The sequence below is a fragment of the Solea solea genome, chromosome 1, assembly GCF_958295425.1.
Source record: "Solea solea chromosome 1, fSolSol10.1, whole genome shotgun sequence".
NCBI lineage: Eukaryota > Metazoa > Chordata > Actinopteri > Pleuronectiformes > Soleidae > Solea > Solea solea.
In genome coordinates this window covers 16992850-17020063 of record NC_081134.1, presented here as the reverse complement: position 1 = coordinate 17020063, position 27214 = coordinate 16992850, and the positions used below count along the sequence as shown (strand labels likewise).

The 27214-nt window shown below is 41.8% G+C and overlaps 1 protein-coding gene across 1 annotated transcript; it reads left to right on the top strand.

Moving 5' to 3' along the window:
* Positions 1-2523: 2523 nt before the first annotated feature.
* On the top strand, positions 2524-26888 carry emilin2a (elastin microfibril interfacer 2a). The gene is made up of 9 exons (XM_058652037.1): positions 2524-2861; positions 4944-5069; positions 8080-8270; positions 8391-10364; positions 19335-19688; positions 24458-24511; positions 24929-24988; positions 25126-25266; positions 26274-26888. The coding sequence occupies exons 1-9, from the start codon at positions 2710-2712 to the stop codon at positions 26606-26608; spliced, it is 3387 nt and encodes a 1128-aa protein (XP_058508020.1). The 5' UTR covers positions 2524-2709; the 3' UTR covers positions 26609-26888.
* Positions 26889-27214: the final 326 nt, after the last annotated feature.

Sequence of the window (27214 nt, the reverse complement as noted above, 5' to 3'; positions counted from 1 at the left end):
GAAGGTGACGTATAAGGTGGTTAAAGGAGAGGAAAGTGAAAGTGAAGTAACAAACAATCCCACCACCACAGCAGCAGCAGCAGCCCCATGACTCCACTTCCAAAACCACCTGTGTAGGCAGCATGTGCAGGCCGTGGCTCTCCCGCAGAGTCGCCCAGTTGAAAATGCACCATTAGCATGGCGTAATGCACATGGTGCCTCGCATGTCTGCCAAATTTAAGTGCTGATATAAAAAGGCTTTTTTTCCAAATCTGTTGAGGCTATTTTTACCGTTTCACTTAGCTCAGGCTGAACTTCTTATGATCATATGATTGTGAGGCAGCCCTTTCCTGGAAATACATGTGTTGTATCGTATATATGTGATGTAACGGCGCCGAGATACAGCACAAACATGGCACTTTCAAAGAAAACCCCTTTGTTTGTGTTGCCTCGCAGGCCCCCAACAGTGCATTTATTATGACATCAAGATCAAGGTCAGCACACACGGGTGGAAGCGCTGTGAATTTAAAGGATTCAAAGGCAGAGCTGGTCAGGGTTGGCCTTGCACGATGCACCTCTCTCTCTCTCTCTCTCTCTCTCTCTCTCTCTGACGACCAACTTCTGCAGAGGTGAAAAATAAGAAATTGATGTGAATCAAGGGGAACGTCACATGGACTTCTGGCTGGAATCTTGGTGGTTTTGCATTACTTATTCTGCTCCACGTTCCACATGATTGCTAGGTTTACTTGAACAGAGGTGTGTGTGCTGTGTCGTCATGGTGAAGAGCTACAGCAAAAGCCAAGTGCGCTGACTCCTGTCCATCTGTAGATGGAGCAGTAAAAATAGACGCGTGTGATTTCCTTGACAGAATTATCACCTGGTCACAATAGGCCATAAATGTTAATGAGCATCATTGATGATGAGATTAGACACAAAGAGAGAGAGAGAGAGCTGATGATGATGATTTAGATGGATAACATGAATCCTATAATTTGGACAGTAATGAGTGAGGGGTGGTGAATTTAGATTGCACGGATAATTGACACAAGCAAAGCACTGATCAGGTGACGCAACAGGAGAAATTCAGACACTCTCACTAATGAAATGTGCTTCTTTTCACTCCCAACACCTTTGCAAAGGAATTGTTATGACTCCAAAGGCTGTTTTTTTTCCCCCTTCCTTTCTTTACTGCTGCTGTGCTGCCCTCTGCTGGAGGCTAGAGAAACAACAAGAACCTGTCACCAACAGGACTCACATGAAGTCAATTATACATCTATGTTATAGTCCAGGACATCACAGGATGGCTGAATGTACAATGATGGTTAAAACAGTAAAAGTAAGAGGAAATTAATTAAAGAACAATACCCATGCAGATATCACTCACTTAACATAAATCCAGCGTCTCTAAATGATGAAACATTCTGCTGTGATGGCAGCTCACAGGGGAAATATTTGTACCAAATTATAGTTAATTTAAGTGAGGAAAGAGCTGTTAGTTATCCTTTTTTACACAAAAGCTTTTTCAGTGTTCCATATCTACTGCTATGCATTGTCTTATTTAACTCACTATTTCCTTGGCTTCAAGGGGAGAATGGCCTCAGGCCATGTCAGAAAAAATGATGTGAGATTGCAGAGAGTCTCCCTGTGCTCACGCTTCCACGCAGCATGAAAGCACTGACGGTGAATTCCCACCTCGAGTGCTTTCCGTCTCTGTGCACATTAAAATAATGCTAAGCAAATTGCTGTTTGGCTTCCTGAGGGAGTCAAACTGGTGAAGGATGGAGAGTCACATCATATCTCTCTTCACACGTCTGCTCTGTGGGAGAGGATTAGGGCCACATGGGAAAATGTTTTTGGAAACAAATAAAAAAAAAGAGAGAGAGATGGAGATTTAGATCACAATTCTGAGGGGGAAAAAAGTCATGATTCTGAGAAAATAGTTAAGAATGAAGTTGGCATTCTGAGAAGAACAATATTCACAGATTATTGGAATTCTGAGATTAAAGTCAGACTTCTGAGATTAAAATTTAAAGTCAGACTTCTGAGATTAATGTCCGGATTCTTAGATTAAAAACAGGATTCTGAGAGGGAAATATGTCAGAATTCTGAGGGAAAAATGTCAGAATTCTGATATTAAAGTCAGACTTCTGAAAATAAAGTCAGGATTCTGAAGATAAAATCAGAATTATGTATTTGTATTTATTCATTTCCAAAAAAAGGGTTTATATGTGACCCTGTAATCCTCATACTAAATCTACAGGGCAGACAGATTGTAAATCCCTGGTCATAAATGTAATCAACACTCTTTGAGGTGTCATTATCCTTTTAGTTTCATCAGTGAGGTGTGAATTAATGGCTCTGAGTGACTTCATCACGTTCTACCAAGTACTTCGTTACAGTCATTATTAGCTCTAAATAAAAGAAAAACATTAACTCCAAGCCAGAACAGCCACTGGGCTATAAACCTTTAAAGACTTTTGGGGAACTTTTTTTTTTCTTCATCTGAGAGTTTTGGGAGGAGGGTGTGGGTCTGGAACGTCACTCCCTGTGAGCTGCAGTGAATGTGGACTTCCACAAACTTGAGTTATTGGAGTTGGTTTAGTCAGCGGGTCAAGGAGACTTTGGGAGCGTCGCGCGTTATAATATAACAATAATATATAACATATAACAACAGCAGCAGAGTCTTTGTTCTATGTGAGGTTTATTTATTGTGGGGCGTTTGTTTGCAGCATGAAGAAGAGGCAGGGTGAGATGGACTGGCGCTGGAAAGTTTTCACACTGTTTTTAAACCTTTTAAACCACTGCACTCACGGGTCTCCCTCCTCCTATGACTTGTTCCACGGGTCTGCGCACACTGGAGTGGTCCACAGACACAGGAATAGGTAAGCAAGTGCAACTTTTACCGGTTACTTTTTTTGTCGTTTTGTATAAACAAAGCAGTGTCTCTGTTTATTTAACTTCACGGTGAAGGGCTGCGCGCTCTTGTGTCCAAAAAAACCCAAAAAACGCGATGCTGGCCTCAGATCGGTGGAGATTTCGCCTCTAATGGTCATGGAAAGGTTTACTTCTTATGGTCATGAGTACCCAGCGTAACATCCACCGTGTGTCTTTATCAACCTGTGACTAAATTTGGCTCGAAGTTGCCAATGTGGTCGAAGGTGATAAGGTCCAGATAAGCACTGGAATGTCAGCGATTGTTCCAGTCTCTCATTTTTACGAGAGACAATTACTGCATGTGTTGTCTGATAAAGTTAAATATGCTCCCCCCCCCCCCCCTAAAAAAGATCACTAAGATCAGGGCCGGTACCAAGCCTTTTTGGGGCCCTGCTGAATTTGAGTTGGGGGACCTCCCCCACCACGCCAGAGTAACTGGTGCTTACCAGTTTTGTTTTTTTTACCTCAGAGGACAGTAAAATCACAAATGTGGCGTAATTATATTCTGAACTTGAATCAAACAAATACACCAGTTTAATGACTTTGTTCTTTTTATAAAAAAAACTTGACCAAATCTTCATCTCCAAAATAAAACCAAAATTGTATTTCTTTAAGATGTTTTTTTTTTCTCTCCACACATGACTGACCATGATGATGTTGAGCCTTCTAGGAATCAGAAACAGAGTCTATTTCATTGCCAAGTCTGTAACATACGATGGATTTGTGAATAAGAAAATAAGGAAGCAGGCTCAGGATCAATAAAGATTAAAGCCGATTGAATTTAGAAAAGCAATAACTGTACAATTTGAAGGCAATACGTTATTCAATTAAAGCTTACTGATCTGCAGTGAGACATTTAGGATTGTTTATAGGCAGGAATTGCATATATTACCCATAAGTTATGTTTGTATAGGTGTATGATATAAAAAGAAAGGTTATTTGGTTGAGCAGTCCATTAGGCGAGGGACTTTTTACATTTTTACAGCAGCCTGAATGGACAATATAGCCAGTATGTTTCTTTTCACGTTTAGCAGAAGCTTCTCCTTCTAGGGGGCACCACAGCGGATCATCTTGCCCTGTTAGGGGTGGGAATCACAGGGTGTACCTCACGATACGATACGCTATGCATGGACCATGATACCAATAATATCGCAGTACAATAATTCTGTGACAGTCACATAGCGATACATCACAATATCCGTCTAAGGGAAGAAAACAAAACGTCCATGAAAAGTTAAAAGTGCAGGATTTCTCTGTTTACTCACAACATAGAGAACAAAGTGCATAAAGTCAATGTATTGAACGTGGATGGAGCATCTCTTAACGTACCTTTCTCCGCCGGGACCGTTCACTTTAGAGCGCCTTCATTTATTAATTAAGATACCGATATTTGAATCTGGCACATGAATTCTCGTATTGCACGAGGAAGGACGATGATATTTCCTTTGTGACCTCTACTGTCCTCATGTTCACCTTTAAAAACATCCATGAACCCGGTCTTCCTCTTCTCCTCCTCCTCCTCCATCTTCAACATCCTTTGTCCAATATAATCACTCTCCGTCGTCTGCACATAACCAAACCATCTCAACTTTGTTGTTTTGATGCTACTACTTACTACTCAAATGAAGACTAATGACATCCTTTTTGATTATTACATACACCGAACCTTCATATATATATATATATATATATATATATATATATATATAGCATTTAGTATGAATACATGTGTATATGTCCAAGAGTTGCACGTATATACAGAGAAAAAACATTTAATGATTTGATATTACCATTGCCACATTACTAAAAAGTCCTACAATCTGTTTTTGTGTTTGCTTAATATCTCCTCACAGTCCTCATATATATATACATATATATATATATATATATATATATATATATATACATACATATATATATATATATACATATATAAATACATATATATATATATATATATATATATATATATATATATACACATATATAGTCCATGTATCTTAATTATTATTTCTGCCTCTCCTCCTCAGGAACTGGTGCGCCTATGTGGTGCACAAAAATGTGAGCTGTGCCGTGCAGGGGAGTGTGGAGAGCTTCCAGGAGCCCGTGGTGGGCCCCTGCCCAACATACCAGCCCAACTGCCAGCAACAAGTGACGTGAGCATCCGGGGAGTAAAGGGAAAGAGTTGAGGGTGCATGTTTCAAAAAAAAAAAAAGAAAAAGAAATATATGAGGCAGACCGGAGTTCTGATACAGAATGTTTCTCTGACGGGAGACCAGGAGGCGGAAATGTTCACAGCGGCTGTAATTCAGTTTGCACAAAAACAAAAACAGCAAAGGTTTTCATAGGGATTTTTTAACAAAAAAGCAAATATGATATGTAACTTTTGTTATACGGAGAGAAATATTACAGGACTCTCCAAGTAACTAGCAGTAAATGACAAGGTGCATTTTCTAGTGTTGATGGACCAGTCAAAGCGACTGTATACTACAGTTATTGTACCACCATTCGCCCATTCACTCACACTTTCATAGAGCACATCTCAGTACAGTGCATTTTCTATCACACATCTTTCATACCCATTCACACGCTACCGTTACAGGCGTCAGGAGCAACGTGAGGTTAGGTGTCTTGCCCAAGGACACATAGGCAGCTGTCATGTGTATATAACCTGAGTAATCCTGCTAAAAAGATGATTTACTCTTTAAAAAGATGGTTAACCTCTCCATTTTTCCCCCTCTGTTGAGTTATGTTTGACATTATATCTTTCGCTTCAGTCCCTCTTACAAACTCAGTGGTGGCAGAGTGAATTTTGGACCCGGTGGGCATCAAAATATTGTGGCAGACAGGGTGCAGAGTCAGCACCTCGACTGCCGCAATAAAAACCAAAGAGATTAGTGTTTTCATCTGTGTGTTGTTATTCAGTCGTGCCACTGAGAGTCAGCACTGATAAACGCCCGTTGCTCTGTTGCAGAGTCATTTGACCTGAATGCTGATTGTATCATTCCAACTGCAGAATTAAAAAGAACACATGTTTTTTGACTAGTAGTAATGAGGCTTAACTGATGGGGAATCACTTCAGTCGCCCCAAGCATAAAAAGCTATAAAAGAGGGTGTATATGGTTGAATTTAGTTGAGATTAAGTTCCAAACTGAGCTACAGTCACCAGCCAGCACAAAGAATAATCTATGAAGAGATACAGTATCGTGTGTACAATATATTGCATGAGCTGCTCTGAACAATAGCATGTCGAACAAAAATGCGTGTTGTGCCAAAGATGTTAAACACATTTTTTGGCCAAACCAGGAATCACAATAGCTGAAATTCAATTGAACTCAATTTTCACACTGGAATCTGGAGTCCAGCCACGCAGTCTCCGTAAGAGTTTAAGTTTGCCTAATTTGTGGGAATGCGTCTTGTTCATTTGTTGCCTCAGGCGAAAGGTATCTGCCAAATGAACAAAATCAAATCCAAATGTAGCTCGTACACGACTGCTCGCTTCAAAATCACTCGTGACACAGTGAGAGATGAATTGTTAAAACGTCTCATTCATTCAGAATTATGTTGTTGTTGTTTTTTTTCATTATTAATCAAAGTTTTCCACCCAGAGCAGATGTGCCTCTCTGAATGTATCTGCATATTTGTGCATTTTTAGTTTTAACCATTGTCACGTGTCGTCACCCACTGGTTCACAGCTGCTGACTCATAAGTAGTTAAAGGCACCTCAATATAACAACATAACTCAGTGCAGCGTTGTAGCTTTCATAAGCGTCGTGAAGACACACTGGTGCTCTGACGACATTTAATCTGGAAAGCACATCAGAAAGAATCTAAATCGAAATTGTATGTGGGCGCTGCACCACACACATGTGCTCAATCACTGTCCCTGCATTTCGACAAGAGGCTGCTGCAACAGAGTTCTCAAAATACATTTGAAGTGTGTAATCCAAATATCTACAAGTGCATTACAAACTGTTTTTGTTGTTGTTTTATTTTAGCGTAGTCCAAATGATACAGTAATGTCTGTATTTCCAACAGGACGGGCTTTGTCTTCCTTCCCTCTAAATTTAACATATCTAAGTGTCTAAACTCATAATATAATCCATACAATCGTACCTGTTTATTGTCCACACAAGGGTTGCTGGAGTCAATCCCAGCTGACATTGGGCAAAAGGTGGCGTAAACCCTGGACAGTTTGCCAACATATAGAGACAAACAACTACTTCACTCACACACTTTAAGCTACGCTCAATTATGTTGTTTTTTGGACATGTGGGAGGAAACCGGAGAACCCTGAGAAAACCCCCCCACACACACACACAGGGAGAACATGCAAAGCCACGTGTGGCCCTAATATTACATTACGTACCGTAATACTTGATTTCTGTTCACGGAAGTCTCTACGTGTGACAACTGTCGTCGCTAACTCTGTACAAGAAGATGCTGTGTTGCAGTATAAGATAGTTGACTTATATGTAGTTGATTAATGCAAACGCTAACGTATGGACATGAGCGACCGCGCTTTTGAGAAGATCCGTGGAAACGGATCGTTCTCAGGTCAAAGGAGTGCGTTTCCAAAATCTCTGTGTAAAAGTCTGAAGAGCTGCCAGTGAGAAAAAGGCACTTCAGATTTTTCCATTTTTTAGTGATGACATACTGTATTGGCCTCATAATGTATTACCTCACATCCAGTTGAGATTTAGGTGCACATTGTTGATTGCAGCCAGACTTGAAAATGTTATAATCCCACAGGTTTTTAGTTTTTTTTCTTTTTTGATTTGTGAACCTTGGTAACAGAAAGGGCGACAGTTGGGAAATGTGCATAAATTATTGTTTCAGACATCAACTTTCCAGATGTTCTGCATGACCCCTGCCTTCAGGGATGTGATGTCATTTATTGTTTCTTTGCAAACTGTTTGCCTTGGCCAGAAACTGAAAACTTTCATGCACTTGGAACAATAGTGAAGCTCAAAAATGCCCCAAAAAGCAGATCTTTCAGTGACATGACTGCAGGAGTCAAAAAATTCCCAATTCTTATTATTGGAACAGTACGTTTTCTTAAAAAGACAAATAGTTTCAGTTAAAGTACGGACATGAATTTCAGGGTCCTTAATTTCCAAGACTTTGAAAAACAAAAGTTATTGATTACCCTGCCTTGTTTTCCAGATATAAAACTCGCTTTCGACCCACCTACAAGATTGGCTACAAGACGTTCACTGAGTTAGAGTGGAGATGCTGTCCTGGTTACCAAGGTCTGGACTGTAAGGATTTGAAACCACCCACAGAACGACAAAGAGTGCAGGGAATACAGCCGTACCTCCCGACAAATCCCGGATATACAACCAGACACACACAGAGTGAGTCTCCATTATCTATCATGTGTTTGTCACAATTGAAACCACAAAGTAACAGTCATTTGTGTGTATTTATTTAAAAAAAAAAAATGACTGAATGAATGAAATGATTTGTGATTGTAGGGCCAGAGCGCAGAGAGACGGGGCACCATGAGACGAGGCACGGAGGGCCAGATAAGGTCCGTCTTCTTGAAGGTGAAGTTCAGCGCCTCTCACAGACAGTCCTGGAACTTCAGTCTGCTCTGACAGGGTTGACTGCCAACCTCCGCACAGACCTGCAAGAAGACACTAAGAAGATGCTGGTCACACTGGTCAACAACATGCGCCCACCAGACAGTGCTATAACCACAGGCACTGAGGAGAGCGCAGCAGTGCTCGATGGTCATCAGGCTACCAGAAGTGGGCTTGCCGGAGATAAGGCCATAGAAAAAATAGTGGCCCGTTTGGATGATATAAGTATTGATCTGAAAAGTATGGATGAATCATTGGAAGACATGAGAGGGAGCATGACAAGTCATGAGGGGCAGATACGTGTCCTGATGGATGCGTCTCAGTCTCAGACCCCAGCCCTGGCGGATTTTGATGTTGTACAGACCTATATTGATGGGAAATTTGAGAAGCTGAAGAAGGAGCTAGATGACAGTGTAGAAGGACAGATGACCAAGCTACAAAGCTCATGCAATGACAAGATCCAGACCTACCATAAGAAATGCGACGACAGCCACGACCAGATTTCCGTCACCCTGACCAAGCTGGTGGAATCTAAAGAGACTGACCTGAGAAAGGAGATCCGAGCGTTACGTGTGGATATGGTGGCTGCAGATGGACCGGTAAGAACTCAAAGACAGACGGATCCAGCCAAAAAGGAAGAGCATCAGGATGACCACAAAGACCTGTGGCGTGAGATTGATCGCATTGCAGAGGCTCACCGCATCCTGAATGTGCGCATTGACAATGAGCTGGCACACCTGTCCACGTCTCGAGACGACAGTGATTTCAGCTTCCAATTTGAGGAGCTGGAGGCGCGTATGAATATCACTGAGCAAAACGCAGAGACCCATTGTTTCTACATTGAAGAGAAGCTGACCCGTATGATTGTTGAGGAAGTGGCGACACTTCGACAGTTCGTGGATGAGCGTCTGAACAACATGGAGGATCAGTTTACAAACACGCTGGTGGAAATGAGCAACAATTCATTCCCGGGGATGTTTGGTGACTCAATGGATGTCGTCCAGGCAGAGGTCAACAACAACAAGTTCCTTCTTCAAGGTTTGGATGATAAGATCAATGCTGTTGGAGAGTTGTGCTCTGCCGGCTGCTCAGGCTCAGGGATTACTGCCGGAGAAGGAAGTTCATCATCACCTACACCAAAATACTTAGAGATCATTTTGAAGGACCTGGTTCGCTTTAGGAATGACTTGGATGTTCTTCACACAAATGTCAGTACCAACATGGACAAGATCAGGCAACTGGAGAAAAACGCTGAAAACCCTTCAGTCGGAAATGAAAGAGTTTCTCAGAAAATGGACGACTTCCAGAAAGGACTGTTTAATTTACAAGACAATGTGCTTGGTCTGTCCGGTGCTGTCACAGGGTTAAGTGACTCCTTGAGCAAATACCACCAGGACATGTCCAAAATAAACTCTACATGCTGTCATGCAGAGCAGAGTCACCTTGGTAGTCCAGCACAGGAAAACTGGGCATCAGTCATTGCAGTGCCCAGTAGTCACGAGGATGACACCAAAGCTCAAATAGAAGAGCTGAGAAACAGGCTTCAGACACTCAGTGAACAGGTGACGTCTGAACTCAGCCAGTGTACACAGAACACTGACGGCATTGCTGCTGTGGATGGACGAGTGACCAGACTGGGAAAAGTGTGCGGAAGGTTAGACGGGGTTTCTGCCAACATCAAAGAGCTGAAAGATGGCCTCGAAAGACACGTCGGCGGTCTGCGGGACTGCGTCACCAGGATGAACGTAACCTGTGGAAATCACGGCGCAGACATAGTCGCACTGCGGAATTCCCTGCAGAAGTTCCAGGCGCAGCTGTCTGAGATTGCCAAACATGTTTTGAAAGACGTCACTGCCAAAGAGCCAGGTGAGTTAGATGGTTTGGTGAATCATGAGTAGACCTCTTGGTCTTTTAGTGACATAACGTGAGATTGTACACATTTGACACACAGCAGAATGACCTTTGGATCCATAATAAATAGCTTTGTCATGATAGAAATTGAAAGGGGAATGACAATGATAAAGTTATTTCCAGAGAAATCTTGATTTGATGCTGAGTTTGCTAGTGTAGCGTTACGATACTTAACTTGAACTCTTTTGTGAAAGGGTGTGTTGGATGTTCGGTACGTTGTATTAGAAGTAGTAGAATGGAACAGTTATAGCAGACTGCACACATCAGCTAGCACTTTTAGCTTCATTATGGGTTTGAAGTTATACTAAGTCAAGATTGTAATTTAATACAAACTACTGTATGGCACAAAGTCCATCAGGTATATCGTCTTCAGTGGATTCCCACAACACCACACTGCAGCAGTGAAATGCACTCAGAAGAAATGAGATAAAGATAAGCTAACTAAATACACAATCCCTATTCAGCGTCCATCATCGCTTTCAATTCATCATGTCTGATTAACATCTGTGTAAACACAAACTCTTGCCGAAGATAATCCCTTATATAATGCATTCTGCTTGCGTGGTTTACATGGAGGTTTGGAAGGTAAGACCGGGTCCAATGAATGGCCACAGGGTATTTCCCTGAGTGGGAGGACACAAGTTCACAGGGCCTGCTTTGCTTGCCTTGAGTGTGTCATTCAATCTATCCCTGCTGCAGGACGCAGAGGCCCACATTGGAAATTTCCTGTGACATGTGAGATTCATGTTGTCCTAAGAAGAGTTATTTTTTTTATGTGAATAATGGGACTAAATGTTGAATTTTTTACATGCCAAGCTCCGTTTATATTCCAGTCTGGCCCCCTCCTCTAACTGCTCCTCATAATTTACTTGCTCTGTTTCATGTCTCATTGCTCCCTTATGTAAATGTCAGAACACCCTCCAACTGTTGTCTTACCCACTCCCTTTATGAACACTTGTGTGAGGTCTTCTTTCTTGCACCATGATCTAGCTTTTTTTTTTTACTAAAACCACATAAGTGCAACCTCAATACCCAGTCTCCCAGCGCACACACAAACACGCAGTCTCATACACAATGCACCTCCCACCCTCGGCTCTTTCTCCTAAACACGTACACATACCAACCTCCAGAGATTCCCGTAGGGTGACCTCAGCCTGATGTGTGGAGTCTGGTCCTCATTACGGGCCCTGACTCACTGCTGGAGCCAGTCTTGATGGAGAGGGGAGAAGCAGACCTCCACACCCAAGACCAGATGCCTTGACTACCCTCAGCTGTGATGTCATGGCTGGGGCCCCATCACCGGTGCCTCCCTTTCTTAAACCACCATCCAAAACAATAGTGTGATAGGGAGCTGAGGGGAGATGGAAGGTGGGCAGATTAAGGGTTATGGCGTAGAGACAGAGTTTGTTTTCTATTTCCATTTCCCCATTAGCCAAATATGGCCTGTTATTTCCAAACTGTGATATTCAGTTTCATTACCGTACATGGAACACTACACTGCACTGTCAGCCCAGCATTAAATCACAAAGGACTGTGCGTGCTGCAGCATGATTGTGAAGCGTGTTTGCCAAGGAGCTCACATGATTGTTATTGTTTATACAGTGTAATATCTGTTCATTTTCTATAGTGATTAAAAGAAATGGAGTGATATGTTGGTAACAACAAGTATGAAGTGATTACCAGCTGTTGGTTAAGTAAGCATAAGATTGGAAACAGGTGGGCTGAAGTTCACGATAGCTGTGTTTCCACCGAGTGGAACAGTTCAGTTTGGTTTGGTATGGTATGGTCTGTATTTTTTGTGTTTCTGTTAGGAATAGTACTAAAATAACCATTTTAATCCATTTTGGCACCCTTCCCTTTGGCGTACCAGAGTAAAATGTTATGGTACAGTCTGGGTGGAGATAGACTGGCTCCACCCACTCCCTTGCGACCGGTGTTTCTTCAACGCCCTCAGTCTCTTCTCATACAAAGCTTGACGTCTTGATGAGACAAACCAAGCAGGAAAAAATGTCTTGTCTGCTGTGTTCAGCGTACTTAACACATTGGGCCCTAATTATTAAAGGATCTATAGTGCTTTGCCACCGTCTATTAGACGGCACAGAATACAGAAATGTGCCGACATTCAAATTCAACCTGCATTTAACTGATGAGGAAGAGCAGGAGGAGGAGGACTCTGTGTGTTTAACAAGCAGAGTGGAGGCACATGGTAAAATCCACCTATACAACGTGGGTGCTGGGTGTGAAAAATGACAACTATGTCAGTTAGAAACAACAATCGTGCTGTGCAACGTGCTGCTACACGCTGAGTGTAATTTTGGGATCAGACTACGTGGATTCAAGGCCGATTTTCAAGCGATCTGGTTGTGACCGACTCATTTCCAGCGCCAGACCCTATTATGAAAGTAATGAACAATGAACGGATGTGTCCTGTAACAGAGTTAAGAGTCTAACACATATTAGAATTCTTTCTATTTTCCTGTCGAGACCAACATCTCCTACGACATGCTCGTAGACATTAGCCAATAGGATTATAGAGTGCTCTGACACAGCGTAACATACAAACACCGCTGCAATATCCATGAGCATCACCCACAACACTTCCGTAGCCACGAATGACAACTTCTTTCCCCCGCTTCCATAATGACCTATGACCTATGAACTTGCGATCAGGTCAGGGTCATCACTGTAGTGTTGCCAGCCCCCAGAACAAGACATGGCAAGAATCTGTACCCCATAATCTGAAATGGTAACCATTGTGAAAACACAAAACTATTGTGTAGTCTAATATAAGATAGAGCTCATTATGTCTTGTGTATAGGCAGTCAGTACATGTACTCAAATGTTCTGTGTCATTTTTACACCTCGTCTTTTAAGGTATAAGATGTGAGTTCATTACATCTGGATGTAGGCCAGACATTTCTGTTTTCAAATGTCTGTAACTTGTAAGGTAATACAGGGTTCATACACCTTTTCCAAGGCCAAATACAAGGCCTATTTACACATGTTTCCAGTACCTCCCAGCTGTGGTTGATTAGATAATTACCATGCAAATACATACATATTCAAGCGGTTTATTTTACTTTTCAAATAACAGTAAAAGAATGCTAAAAACAACCAAAATCATATCTAAAAGTCACAGTCACTTTTCATATAGGAACGTTCTATCCCTGGTAGGTGTGAGTGTGAATGGTTCTCGTCTGTGAGTGTTCGGTGTTGACCGGTCCAGGGTGTGGACAGGCTCCAGTCCCCCTTGTGAGGTCTCTCATGTGGAGGAAGACAATGAGTGAGAGTGTCTAACTCTGGCTAACCTAACAATACTAAGAAAAAGGGATTTAGGAAAAGATAGATTTACACTGTCCAATGGTAACAAAATACACTTGACAGTAAAAAAATAAAAAATTGACAGTAACTTCTTGGAGTGTCTGCTGGCTGTGTAGCAACTGAATACTTTGGCGCGCATCTCACAGTCAAATGAGACCTGTTTTGTTTTGTTTTCTTTAACAAATATACGCAGTGTTCAATTTTAAAGGTGCACTACTTTATGCTAAGCTAAGTTAGCCAGCGACCGGCGATAGCTTCCTCTTTACCATAATGAGCGTGGTTTCAATCCAAGCCTTGGCAGGAAAGCCAGTATGCATAGTTCCCAAACTGTGCCCACATGCATCTTAAATCTCATGAGAAAGGAAGTCGAGCTATGTGGTTGAGGATTTTATGTTTTCCTCAAGTTTCTTGGAGGGAGAGAAAATAGTCTAAATACAGATATAAATGTCCACAAAAAATCCCAGTCCTGTGGGTGTGGTGGTGGTTGTTGAGAGCCTACTGAAATGTTTCCTCTCCGCATCTGAGCTCATATTCTCCACGCGGTCATATGAAGACCCTGAGGAGGCTGCAAACAGATGAGGTGCTGTAATAATATTACAGGAGGATTAACCGAATAGCTTTGCCCTTACTCAATGTGAGCGCTGAGTGGAATTGTGGGACTTCAGCTGCAGAATGCTGGCATTGCCTTGCCCTCAGCAGCTGCTCCAGTGGAGTTCCACTACAACCCACGCCACAACATGCGTGTGCGTGTGTGTGTGTGTGTGTGTGCACACGTGCATTTGTCTTCTGCCGTCGTCGTTCCTAGCAGGAGATGGTATTAAGCAGCGCTGACACTGTTGTAGTCCCACACTGATGCATTCTGTTAATTTGAAGTTACAAAATCGTTTTTTTTAATGTCTTGACTGCTTAATGGTTTTAGGAAATGTAGAAATATAGAAAGAGGGGCTTGAAAATGCTGCTCCCTTTTCAGACAGTGACTAATCAGCTTTCTGTTGCTGGATTTTCTCATTTGATTCTCAAAATGTTTTTTTCCCTCCTCCTCCTTTACTTGGAGGTGATCCCAGTTCAGCTCAAATCACTTATTCCCTCCTCCTCCTCCTCATTCTCTCTGCCTTATCTCTGAATTGCTGTCTCTTTACTCCCTCATTGCTCTCTCCTTCTGTTCAATCTCTTTCCTTCCAAATTGTCCTTCCAAAAATGCCAGAGGACTTGTCTTTCTCCTCCTCCTCCTCCTCCCCCCTGTCCTGTTAGTATCGACAGAGCAGACCACCAGAAACCACACACACACACACACACACACACACAAAGCAGTTTTATTAAAGCAGGGATAAAATGGTTGCTTTGATTTCACGGATCAATGCTTTGCAGTTGATCATCTTGACTGGTATTGGAGAGACAGGAAGTAAGATTAATCGTCTGCCGTGACGGGGGAATACGAGGAAAAACAAGACATCAAAGGACTATTTGAAGTCAAAGTGGGAAAGTAAGGAAAATTGTATTCAACACTGCCACATATACACACACACACTCACACGCGCGCACACACACACCCGCTGTAAATATTGAGCGAGCCCCTAGAATTTTGTGGGGGCGCTTTGACTGCAACAGCAAACCCCGAGAGACCTCTGTGAAGCTGCGAGCCGAGGTGTTTCCATCTCTGACCGAGTGAAAGCCATCTGTAAGTCTTCAGGGGAGAATGGAGCCAGTTACACAATGGGAGTTCCCGAGGTCTGCCATGTAGAGCACAGTTTAAACCTCCCCTCATTAATATTATCACTGCATGGAGGAAAATGGGGTGGAGGAGGAGGATGAAATTGTGTCCATGTGCATATGTAGAGAAGAGGGGGGGGGGGGGGGGGGGAAGGGGGAGAGCGTACAGTATACGTCTGACTCTGGGGTGATGCATGGTTGCGTGTAAAATCCCCCCACCCACACACACACACACACACACACACACCCTGCTCTGTCGGTGCCCTGTGACACCATTTTCCATCGCGTGATCAGCTTGTCTGCCGTGATATTCCTTAAAACTTTGGCACACTGAAAATTCACTTACTGTCAGTGTCACCGATTTTGTTGAAGCCCCAGTGACTCAAGCATCCCTCCCCTCCTCCCTCCCCTCTCCCCCCCCCTGCAGTCTCTCAATCTGTTTGCGAGCAATAACATCTGGTTCTGGTGAGTCTATCGGTTGCACCAGCACTCTTGTGTATGTGTGTTTTTTTGTTTTTTTTTGTGTTCAGCTCTGTGGTCACCCCCTTAGTGAGACTATAGTAGTGAGACACGGGCTCATGGGAAATATGCACTCAGGCAACTGGCATCCTGACGGAGGCACTGGGAGGAAATGAAGAAGAGATTTCTGATTATCGAAGTACAGCATGATTGCTGGCTTTAATTTGTCTTTGATTATACATGTGGTTTCTGAGTAGCTTGATGTATCACTTGCAGTAAGATGGGAGACTTTGGTTGGTAATGTTTTATTTAATAAGAACAAAGTGTCTAATTGCTTCCATGATCCAGAGTAACAGGAAGACTCTAATGTAATTTCATTAATTTCAGTTGGTTTTTGAATTGATTAGGCTGCCGTGAGTGCCCTTGGTTATGGACACAGCTTATGATAATTAGGTAATTTAGTTTAGTTTCAACCAAGATCTCAGAAAAAAGGGGTTATAAAATATGTGTGAATGTTTGCGCTTGATACAAAAAGTGTGCACTGGCTCGTACATCCAGCTTCAATTAGCACTACTGGGAAAGAGCAACAAAACAGGAAGTAGTAAAAAAAACAAAAGAAAAACAGACACACACACACATACACACACACTTCCCAGAAACAACCTCATTATTATAGCTCCTTCTTCAGACAAAGAGAAATGCAGCATTTGTGCCTTAAAAAATACATTATTACTACTACATTTTGCAACTTGCTACTTTTTCCCATTGGGTTTCACACTTTATAATTGTTTTTACAGTATTGTTTGAAAGAAATGGCTCCATTTGTTCAATATCTTTTATTTAGTTATTCATATCTAGTTGAGATTATCCTAGTTTTCATGATTTATTTCACATTTTTGTCTGTAAGGGAGAGTCATGTGACGTGACCTGTCATGTGACATGGTACAGGCGAACATAATGGGTCTGTCCTGCTTCTCTCTATCACTGACCGGCTAATAGCACGTTTTCCTGGGTGAACAAACTGGTGTGCAGTTTGTTCTAGTCGCCCTGTGACTTTCAGCTAAATACAACACTGATGTAAAACAGTTCAGTTCAGTGATTCAAGTTCATCTTAAAGGAATACTTCACCGATTTGCATTTAGTGTTGTATTACTAGAACAGGGGTAGTATTTTTGCTTCCCAACCTCAGTTTCCCCTGAGTTGAGAAATATCTTCATTCTTTTCTTTGTTACGTGGCCACCAGTGACACTTGGTCCTGTTAGCGTAGCTGTTAGCAAAGATGGCGGACACTGTTTACATTCTGGGATTGAGGTCCCGTCCCCTTACGAGTGGCTCTAAAAGTGCAGAGTTAGCGTTGCAGTTTCAAGCCTCGGACCAAGTGTCACTGGTGGGCACGTGAAGTATTCCTTTAACAGGTCAATTTGTTGCTTTTCTCATTAAGGAGGATTTGACAATTTGAGTGTTTGCTTGGTATTCGGCATATTGCTACACTGCTTGCAAAGCACATGTGAAAAGTAAACACCAGCTTGAAGTCATTGACAGATGATTATAGTGGCTGGTATATCAGTACGGTACAGAACAAACTGTTCAAATGAGTCAACTTCCAAAAGTTTGAATCCAGATGTGAATGGAGAAATGAGGGATTACTGGATTTGTATGGGTAACCCTTATTATCATTCTGCCCGCACCACACTTTATCATAGCGCAGTAGTTGCCATTGTCAGAACTGTCAAAGTATGAGCTAAAGGCGCTAAGGTTTGTGCTGGGAGTGACATGGGTGTACAGATTCAGGAATGAGCGCGTTAGTGTGACAGCACAGCTGAGGGAGGGAGGCGAGGTCGAGGAGGTATTGACACGTTCTAAGAAGACATGCGCCGAGTACGTTGGGAGGAGAATGTTGAGTAACTTCTTCTTAAGCCCTTGTCATTTTCCTCATGTCGAGCGCAGCTGCTTTTAAGAGAAGTTACATGGGTGTGCAGAGACAACAAACATCTGCCATGGCAACCCCCTAATTTGGAGCAGTCACTAACAGAAGAAGTTACCATTGTCCAAATACATATAACAGCATGCAACCCATCTTTTATCTATTAGTCAATAAAGTACAGATGTCCCTTTTTGTGATTCCAGAGATCTGAATCGGTGTGTTCACACTGAGCACGATTAAAGGACATGCAAAAAAAGTGCATCGCGCGTGACGCAATCACAAAATGATCCAGCAGCTGGGTACAGGGTTAACACAGTTTACAGCCCTGCACTAAATCAGCAGGTGTACTCCTGTTTCAGCTGAGGAGAGTACTTTTTTTTTTTTTTGCAGTATTTATTTGCTGTGTTTAGATTGAGTGTCACTCAACATTCCGGCGCTGCACACAGGAAGTGATTTGTTCCTTGTCAAAACAGACAATGGCAACGAAAACATTGTACTCGAAAAGTGAGACGGCTGCGAACACGTCGCAGTACGACTGAAAACACACAAATGTTTGTCTGTTTGATATTGTAAATTATTCCTGCACTACTACTGTATACACACAAATGCTCCCTCAGAGCCTGTTCTCAGATGAAGGATGTTTTTATTTTACTGTTTGTAAAGACCAAACAGAAGCAGAACAATAACTTTATCAACAACAACAGAAACACCTGAAAGTTACTAAGTGCAGCTTTAATATTCTCTATAACAGCTTCTCTACATGTGTTGTTGTTTGTATTCTTTGAGAACTTTGCCAAAGAGCGGGTCATTCAGAGCCAGAACAGACTGTAAAAGCATTTGCAATGAGTGGAAATGTTCTTAATGGAAGTGTCTCTGGCTGAATGTGGCACTGCTGTAATCCCGTTACACGGCGGGCTCCAGTGATGCCCACTCTCAACCACAGGGTGGAAATATGTGTCCAAAAAACAACAGCAACTAAGCCATTAAATCCCTTCACTGAATCTTAAATACAGCGTGACACAAATCTGTATGACACCTGGTTGTCAAACAGGTTTTTATTCATCCCTCAGACACCGTGCCAGCATCTGTATGCTGACCTAAGGCTCCGGGGACGTCTGTGGCCTCAGGGGGTCTGGCAGGCAGCCAGTTTCCGTTCACATGGTTCTCATTGCCGACGACTCACACCTCCTGCATGCTTTGCTTTTATGAAGGGGAAATAACGGCGGTGGAGCAGAGCAAGCCGGGGTCATATCATCAGGATACGAGTCGTTAAGCAGATTTCACAGGAGAGGGAAGGGATATTGTTGACTGCGAGAGAGGAAGTGGGATTTTGTAAACAAAAGCTATTTGTGCAGTTAGAGATGAGGCATTTTCAATAACCTCCAACTGGTGAGATGGTACGAGGTGAAAGAAAGTTTTATTTGACTGATGTTTAAACCCCGTTTATGTGGTTCGAGAGTTAATCATACACTATCTTGCCACTCACTTTCTTTTCTGTTTGACTTTTCTAGGAATGACCTTAAGGCCAGACAGGCCGGCCTCTTTGCCAGACACAACTCAGACCAGAACCAGAATAAAACAAATCCAGATCCCTATAATCATCCCACCGCCGCCATCCAGCCCCAGGCAGCCGTACAATCCCAGCAAGCCAGTGCATCCCAGCACGCACACAATCAAGATTGGCTCACCGATGCAGCCGTCCAGCCCGCAACAGCCAGGTCAACCCACTCTGCCGCTGGTTCCCATGAGGCCGGTGGTGGAGACCGGCGAGGCGGGACCTCCAGGTTACGCGCGCAGGGTGACTGTGCGCAGAGGATCCGAGCACTCGTCCAGCGTGCCGTTCACAGGATTCGCTGGAGCACCAGGTGAGTGATGTTTATAGTGACCTTCAACTGTTCCACTCCACATTCCCGCTGCAGCTGAACACACTCTACTTTGGAGGGTAACATTCATCTTCCGTTATCATCCGTCTGTGTGAGAACCTAACCCTGAGGATTTATGGCACAAAACTGAAATTGGCAAAGCTTAAAATTGTAGCCTGCAAATTACAGTGAAAATACCAACAGCAGTTAGAAGGACGTCTGTTTTGATTGTCAGATGGGTCCTACAGATGGTTCCAGAACTGTAATTCTTGTTTTGTTTTTTTTGAGTAACTTAGTACGTTCACTTCTCATAGCCATACTTCAATTTGTTCACCTTAACATTTCCAAATGACTGTTCTGCAACTTGGGATGTTTAAAAGATGAACAAAGTATTTTACCAGAAAATGATGATGACATTTACTGTACTTAAGTATTGAAGGATTACTATATTTTCTGATATAAAATAGACTTTAGCTTAAGAGGTAAAAGTATTTAAAAAGGGAGGAGTTAGAACTGAGTGATGGTAGCTCAGTGATCGAGCGAGTTGTCTTTCAACTGGAAAGTCAAGAGTTCTTTTCCTGGCTCTGCCAGTTTATATGTGTCCTTGGTCAAGAAACTTAACCCCGCGTTGCTCCTGACGGCTGTGCCAGCCAGCAGTGTGTGAATGAGTCTGACAGAAGACCTGCTGTATGAATGGGTGAATGGTAAAACTGTAGTGTAAATCAAGATTAAAAAAGCGCTGTATAAATACAGACCATTTCACAACTCTTCTGATTTTATCTGGTAGTAACAAAGATAGTTCTGGGGAAATGTATTGGAGTAAAAGTAAAAGTTGCAAGAAATATAAATAAAGTACAGATACGTGAATTCTGTACTTAAGTACAATAACTTCATTACATTACAACACTGCTTGAATATCGTCTATGATGGCCAACCATTGTTTGCGAGTACAGTAAAAGACATGTTTGCGGAATTTTGTAGCCCGATACTTCCCATAGAACAGAATGTATCTGTCCATCTCGCTTTAATTGAGTATTTTATACTCTTTATTTAAAACGATAATATAGTTTCTAAATAATCTGTGACCAATCTGTCGTCGCCAACGGTAGAAGACGGATGGATGGATACCGGAAAGCAGAGAAATAGAGCTTTGCGCCAATATACTTGTCATTACGGAACGGCCGTCCAATCACAGACAAGATTCAGCAACGCGCCACACGTTTGTGACGTCAATTTATTCCTAAACGGTTGAACAACCAGATTATTAAGAGAGATTTTGCAAAAGTGAACGTTATCTTGGAAAGCGGAGCCGAAAGGGGCAGAAGCCCTCACTCGTTGAACATTCTCTGACAATGCTACAGCCATAAAATCAACATAAATCCAGGCAGCCTCATTATCTCAATGGTCATAAGAGGGTTAAACAAACGTGTGTTACATTCAAAACCGCAGTCAAATGAGATGCTAGGCTGTCAGCTCCACAGTGACCTTATCCCGCACTGCACACAGTTAGTGATTTGTTTAAGATCACTAACCGTAAAAAAGTGAGGTATGACTGAAAACACAAAGTCATTCTGCAGTTTGACAGGTCCCCACCCACCCCTGCCCTGCTGCTGTATACACACAAATGCTCCCTCAGTCAGGACTGATAGTATTGCTTGACAAAGAGGGACGCAGCATATCAATAATGTTACATCGTTTCTCTTCATGATGACCAACCAGAGGCAGAATAACATCAACAGCAACAAAAAAGTTACACACTGCAGCTTTAACCAAATGACCTTTTCCCCAGTGTAACACTAATGCATGTTATGCTAATAGTCATACATACTTCACATTTAAAACATCATTTCTCAAAGCCATATTCTTTTTCAGACAATAAATATGTTTAAATAATCTAATGTTTTTGCCTCTTACCTAGAAATGTAATGACTGCCTTCAATTATAATAATAGAGTACGAATAGCAATAATCTTTATTTATGGAGCACGTCTCAAAACAAAGTTACAAAGTGCTTCAAGGCAAAAGTCATAAAGTAAACAAAAACCTAACAATATAAAAACACTAACAATCATAAAAAATGTAAGCTCTGTTGCTAGTGTTAGTTATGAGCCGAGAATTCCAAACAGGAACCGTCCCATCCAGGAATAATATGTGCTGAATAAAAACACAGTCTAAATGCAGTGTGTATGAATGAATCCATCATCGCTGCAGTTACAACAGGCGCAATTTATGACTCTGACATGACAGCGCGTCTGGCACTGAACTGGTGCCGCTGTGCCAGTGCTGCCACATGTGTTCATAAAGTCATTTCAGATAATCATGTTGTCATCTGAACGACTCAGGAACAACAACATTTGGAGCGAAGTCTGTGTTTGTTTTGTTCTTTTCAGCCCTTTTCACACATGGAAACCATAGCGAGGGATTCATTCCCTTTGTTTGTTGTAATCAACACAAGAATTCTGCAGAGAAAAATGCCTTTAAACACGCTCCAACTCAGACTGGATGAATGAGGCTACAGATAGTCCCAGATTTATTCCGTTCTGGCTTTAATTATCTACACCACATATATTGTTGGATGATTGTAGAAAACAACAAACAAGAAAATCGGCTTTGCTGTAGTTTTCGCATGTTTTGGCTGCAGGGTATTAGAGACCTTATTGTGCTGTTAATGTTCATTGATGTTGGAGGATTGTATGTTACTCATTCATTCATAAAAAAAAACACATCAGGTCTTGGTGCACAGCAGACTCTCCCAAACTTAAGGCCCCTAAAAATTTAACTTTAAAAGCTAACGCCCAGATTCCAACATCAGCAAGAACACAGCACAGCAGTGAAGTAAACAATCTACTGTATTTTAGGTCTGCAACAATTAATCAAAAATAAATTAATCAACAACTATTTGGATAATTGGTTTCAGTGTTGTTGTTTTTTTTCCTGGTTTTTCAGCTTTTTAAGTGCAAATTCTTTCTGGTTTCTTTGCTCCATAAAACAAACAAATCATTCAAACTGAATAATTCTGGTTTGTGGAACAAAACAAAACATCATAATTTTTTCAAGCCTGGCAAACACCGAGCAACACTGTTTCAACAATCGCTGACGTTTTATGGACCATCAACAAATCGATTAATGGAGAAAATAATCCACAGATTAATGGGAGTACCATACTAATTGTTAGTTGCAGCCCTAATCTCAACATTGTCCAGAATAATTGTGACTACCATTATGAAGAAGCCCTATATCGTTGTTTACATATCAAAGAGACATCATATTTATTAAGATTTTTCCTCACCAGGTTAATGAATTTGCTAAATGTTTCTATGGACTCGGCAAATTGAATTATTTTTGTTTGAGGTCCACTTGCGATACCACTAAGGCCCACAATTGGGCCGCAGCCCACATTTTAGGAAACATTATTAATACATTTGCTTCCATTAACACTTTTAAACATTAGTGACGATGTCTGCGTCATCTTTGTTTCTTGAATTTGTAGTTTTTATATGAATGAACTGTAAAAATCCAAATAAACCTCATTTAAGAAGGTATTTAGAGCATAAATAAGCCCACTCTTCTGAAGCTAACTGTGCCTAATGTCTGATTTAATAATAATAAAAAAAAAGGGCCAAGACGTGGGCTGAGAGCTGAGTGAGGGAGAGTGGGGAGTAGTGCACGGGCGTGGTCTGGTAGTGAAATCTGACACTGAGTTTATAAAAGGGGGAGGAGCCTGGGACAATGAGTATTGTGCCGATTAGAGAAGAGGGTGATGAAAGAGTGTACAAGTGATGCAAGAGCAGAAAAATGCTGTGTACCAAATGGCACGGCGAAGGATTTTTGTGCAACACCAGCAGCCGGCGTCATCGGCTTCAACCGCCGGCACCGACTTCTTTGCTGACCATTGGTCACACTCTCTCCTTTCTGTTTTTGTCTTCGTACCTATAGCAACTTGTGTCGTAGAGCTCCAGGTGCCCACACAGAAATCTGGAGAATCTCAACACTATTTCGATTTCAAGTTGTTGAAATCGAAAATAGCGTCATAGCGAAATGAAGTAGCGTTCATGTTGTTAGCACATTTCCCGTTGTTAGCACATTTCGCACCGTTAGCACATTTTGCCCCATTAGCACATTTCGTGCCGTTAGCACATTTCGCGCCGTTAGCATATTTCGTGCTGTTAGCACATTTGGCGCCGTTAGCACATTTCACGGCGTTAGCACATTTTGCGTTGTTAGCCCATTTTGCACCTTTCGCACATTTCATGCCGTTAGTACATTGCGTGGCTACTACATTTCATGCTTTTAGCACATTTTGCGCCTTTAGCACATTTCGCACCGTTAGTAAATTTCGCGCCACGTGTCCTAGCTAACACGAAATTCTACTCGCATCCACGCATAAAATTGTGTCCAGTGTGAATGCAGCATAAATGGCAAAACTGGAGTGAAGTAGCTGGTTTTTGACCAGAGAGGAAGTAGATGCATCAATATTTATCACAGCATGTAAGATTTCAATAGCAAACTGTGAGTATTTGCACCTGGATCAGTAAACAACATTACCAGATAATCATATATCCACTGGTTTACACCTGAGAAAGTGGTTTAGGGGTTTTAGTTACACTCACATAAAACTGAAATGTTGCTGTGTAGAATATAATGTGTCTTTGGGGAAATCCCCTCAGTGTATTGTACGTTATGTTCAGATGGAAAACCAAACAGCTCCCTCTGGCAAACCTGTCTCTTCACACAATTACGACATGATGTGTTTCTCATCTGTCTCTTTCGCAGGCTACCCTCCTCTGCAGCCGGTGTCTTTCAAGCCCCAATCAAGCAGCCGCAGAGGTATTGTAGCAGTTCATTACCGATTGCATCTGAAGACTCAGGCATTCCACCACAGCAATGTAAAACAAACTAGAACGAAAAATGCAAAAGCTGTGAATAATTTGTAGCTTTAGAGTTTGAGCGAGGGAGAACTGGATGTGTTTAGGAGAGGAGATGTGGGCGGACAGTGGAAGTGTGGGCACAAGGCAGAAAGTTTTTTTCCCTGGGCAGCAAAGAAAACATCTCATTTAGCCATGAAAGACATTGTACTTTTGAAATGGAAAATGTCTGTGGTTAAATTTACACATAACAAGAATATTAATTTACACATAACGAGAGGCTCATCAATGGAGCCGCTATAAATACCTGAGGTGTCATCTCTTCAGCTCACAGCCTCGTCAGTGGGGAATTAACACTTTCCTTATTTGTGCCTTGTAGTTCCTATAGCAGCAAAGGTGCCATGGAATCCTTTGCATCAAGCTCCTGTTGAAGCAGCAGGTAAAACCTTATCTCTGTGTGTCTCATACACCTGGAACTGCATGGAAAAATCAATAGAAGTATCATTGTGAAGAATATTAAGAAGAATATTAAAGTGAGAACACTGACTTACATTGGGTTTTTTTTTCTCTCTCCAGTGTCAGTGGACAACAGTGCCTTCGCAGATCCGTTCTCCTTCTCCGCTGGCCTCACGCAGCAGCCCTTCTCTGGGGATTTTGGAGTCATTCGCTTCAACAGGGTTCTCGTCAACGATGGGAGCCACTACGATCCCCACACAGGTCACACAAACGTTTCATATTATGTTTCAAAGTCACAATGACGCTGTACATATAGACTTAACCAAATTACAACCAAGAGACGGCATTTTTACGTCTTTAAATGTAAGTAAAGACGTAAAAATGAGTGACATCTAACGGTGAGACTGCAGATTGCATTCACCATGCATGCATTGGCCTTCACACTCCACAAAGTTTGAATAGTATGCTAAGTACACATTCTATAGAGGCTATAAAATAAACTATCTTTCATTTTACAACAATTTAGGACTGAAATTATGCGGTTAATTGATTAGTAATTGGTTGCTAAATTATTCATAAACTATCAACAATCGATTCATGGGATGGAGTGTTTTTTTTGTTTAAATGTAAATATTTCCTGGTTTCTTTGCTCCATATAACAAAGAAATCATTAAAACTGAAAATGTTTGGTTTGTGGACAAAAAAAACACGTTAAGCAAAACTTAAGCAAACATGTTCATGGGCAGTCTATCCAATATTCCTAAATATTACACATTGGAGCTTTAATGTATAATGAATACACATTTTATTTACCAAATTGTTGGTTTGAAATAACTCATCTGATACCATCAACATTCTGAAATGAGTGCCCGTTTTTTCCGCCCTCATCACAGCATAATGCTTTTATCCTTCACTTTAGAATCATCAGTAGTTCTTTCACCATTTGGTGTTGTTTTTATTTGCATTTTACAGATATATATATATCTATAAAATAGATACTTCCGTGTCTGTACGACTAGGGTGGTGGTGAACTGCTGGAAACTCAAATTTATTTATGGGATTAACAGTTTCTATCAATCCATCAAAAATGTGTCACACGTCTGGGAATGATATCACAGCAGCTTATGATTCAGGCTCCATCTACAGTACAACTGTGGCTGAGCCTACATTTCAACATTCTGTCTTTAGGATGTGATTCTCTGAATATAGAACTCAGAAGAAACACATGTTCAAGCAGCAGTGTCATCATCTATTCCTTCCTCCCACAGGGATCTTTACCGTACCGCTCGACGGCCGGTACCTGCTTTCAGGTCTCCTCACGGCAAAACACGGTGACCACATAGAAGCCGTGCTGTCGGTGTCCAACCGCAGCGTGCAGAAGCTGCAGAGCTCGTCGGGGACCGTTGCCGGTGAACACCGGGGCTCAGCGAGTGGCACCTGCAGCTGCGGCGGCTCAGTGTCCTTCAGTCTGGTCCTGCCCCTGAGGAAAGGTGACCGCGTGAGTCTGGTCAGGACCAGAGGCCAGCTGGCCACCACTGAGGCCAGGGAGATCCTCTCCACCTACAGCGCCCTCTACCTGTATTCACAGCAGGCCAAGAGATAGCTGGAGCTCACGTTGACTCTGAGAGCAAGGACTGGTTTTATTTCCCAGACATTTGGACTGGACGAGAGGCTGAAGAAAAGCCGTAGTTTTCTGACTGACTTGCTGTGATGCAGTTATTTACAAAAACGCAGTGCCACGGTGTGAAGATTCCCAAGTTATGAATTCAGTTTAAAAAAAAAAAAAAGCCATTACATTGCCTTTTGTACACCACTTTTCCTAAAGATACCTGAATATAAGAGGTAGGATTTGTTCCTAATATATTTGATTATCAAGTTGACTTTTTTTTTTGTGTGAATGTCTTGTGTAAAAGTGTTTATAAATTAACATTAAAATTCATAAAATTAATTTTTTATTATATAAAAACTTATGGTCACAGCATTAGTGGAGTAGAGTGAGCTCTAACGATTATTGAATTAATCGATTATTAAATGAATCGTCAACTATTTTGATAATGGATTCATCGGTTTGAGTGTTTGAATGAAGGTTTCTTTTCCATATGACAAAGAAATCATCACAAAACTGAATCGTTTGGACATTGGAGAACATCGTTATTTAACATTTCCTGTATTCGATTCATTGAGGAAATAATCCGACAGATTACTCGAT